At 32.1% G+C, this 1,955-nt stretch overlaps 1 protein-coding gene across 1 annotated transcript in view; it reads left to right on the forward strand.

Annotated features, from left to right (window-relative positions):
* LOC103608782 (disintegrin and metalloproteinase domain-containing protein 2-like) overlaps positions 1-1,400 on the forward strand; it is a gene marked incomplete at its 3' end in the record, with an annotated part of 30,995 nt that extends 29,595 nt beyond the window's left edge. The window contains exon 5 of the mRNA XM_008593180.1: positions 1,322-1,400. Coding sequence (XP_008591402.1) covers positions 1,322-1,400 — 79 coding nt within the window. The remainder of the gene's footprint in view (positions 1-1,321) is intronic.
* Positions 1,401-1,955: the final 555 nt, after the last annotated feature.

Below are 1,955 nucleotides of genomic sequence, written 5' to 3' on the forward strand. Positions count from 1 at the left end.
CACTCATCCGATGATGGACATTTGGGCTGATTCCAGCTCTTGGCTATTGTAAATAGTGCTGTAGTAAACATGGAAATGCAGGTATCCCTTCGGCATGATGATTTCCATTCCTCTGTGTATATTCCCAGCATTGGAATAACTGGGTCATATGGTAGATCCATCTGTAATTGTTTGAGGAAACTCCATACCATTTTCCATAACAAATGATTTTTCAGGGAGAAGAGCTATGTATTTGATGTACATCAAGTGTTCATTATTTTTACCGCAGTACTACTGGAAGTTCTGCTTATTTTTAGATTTCCCAGCAGTGGCTTTCTTATTGGGCCAAATATGAGTACTTGACTTCTTTCTTTCTTTCCCAAGAAACAGCAGTTGCAGATCACCAGCTAAGTCTGTTCCTGACTTTCAACTCAGAATATGTGTATTCCTGGAGCTCTACCCCACTGTGGGTCATTTTCCTTTTCTTACTACAAGAATGCAAAAAAATTGTTCTGCTACCCAGTGGATTTTGGTTTGGCTCTTTCACCTTTTGCTCAATAAATCCACAAATTCTTATACTTACTTGAAAATTAAACTGGGACACGTACACCTACCCTTTTTCCTTGTAGAGCCTTTTAACATATTCTTCTCATATTTACAAATAAAGTTTTTTAATGTGAGATCTCCAACTAATCTGTTGAATTTATATCATATTAATTCTATATTTATTTACTGCTATTTTCTGGATATTCTCCTAAGGGCTTGAGATCTATTAGTAAAGAAGATAGAGGCAAATGTCTAAGTTTTTATTATTATCAGATGAGACTAATAATGATGCAATAAATAAGTAGATTAGGAATAATGTTAAAGGTAATAAATGCTTGGGCCAAAATATACAGCAAATTGACAGTATGGTTTCAAAATTCTATGCTTTGATGATTGAAAACATTAAATTTTAAAAATAAATTTATTAAGATAAGCCTCTCTGAGAAGATGATATATAAGTAAAAAGTTAAAGTAGATGATGCAATAAAGTATGGTGAAAAAAATACCAGGTAGGGGCAACAATTGGTGCAAATATACTGAGGCAAAAGCTTGCCTATTTGCTTGAAAAACAGATAGGAGGACAGTGTGACAATACAGCAAATCAAGAAAGATCTCAAGACTAGAATTTTTAAGTAAAATTTAGAACAAAACTCATATATACAGAAATCTCTCTGTTTCTTTCTCTCTTTCTCTGCCAACACAGCTATCTATAATAAATACAATAAAAATCTTATTCAAAGTAAAGTTCAGAAAACATATTGTTTTTATTAAATACTTTTTAATCTTTATTTTACAGAACATTTTTACCTCATAATTTTAGAGTTTATGGCTATAATGGCACAGGAATTATGAGACCTCTTCAACAACAGTTTCAGGTGTGTTATTTATTGTCTGTTTTAACTTTGTCATATGAGTGTCTATGATCAACTTATAAAGGGTTGGAATTGTCATTTGGGCCTACATTAATTTCCTTTGACAATGTGTAGTGACTTAGCCCTGTTAAACAGGTGATTAACCAAACAAAACACAATGGTGACATTTCTAAAATATTTGTTTCATTATGATGTACATGTATGTGCTTATGTACTTGTGACAATAGGGGTTGAGTATGTCACAAAATACTTAAAATAAAAAAAGCATAATTTGAATTAGGAAAGCTAACTCTGGGGAAAAATAAGAAGAAATACATATGCAATTTTATGAACTTTTAGGAATATATGAAATTTTTATGCATTTGGAACACTTGGAGCTTCATTTAATAATGTCTGTAATTGGTTGCAAAAAAATAGAGAAGTGTAGATAAAATTTTAGGAATTGCCCATTCCTGAAATTCTCTTTTTTTCTCTTTGCCTTTGCCCTGCCCTACCAATTGCTGTTGTTTTTCTCCATTTGCATTCCTGGATTCTGTATAGAAAATAAATCAAATACTT

The sequence above is a fragment of the Galeopterus variegatus genome, unplaced genomic scaffold, assembly GCF_000696425.1.
Source record: "Galeopterus variegatus unplaced genomic scaffold, G_variegatus-3.0.2 Scaffold8831, whole genome shotgun sequence".
NCBI classification, from domain to species: Eukaryota; Metazoa; Chordata; class Mammalia; order Dermoptera; family Cynocephalidae; genus Galeopterus; species Galeopterus variegatus.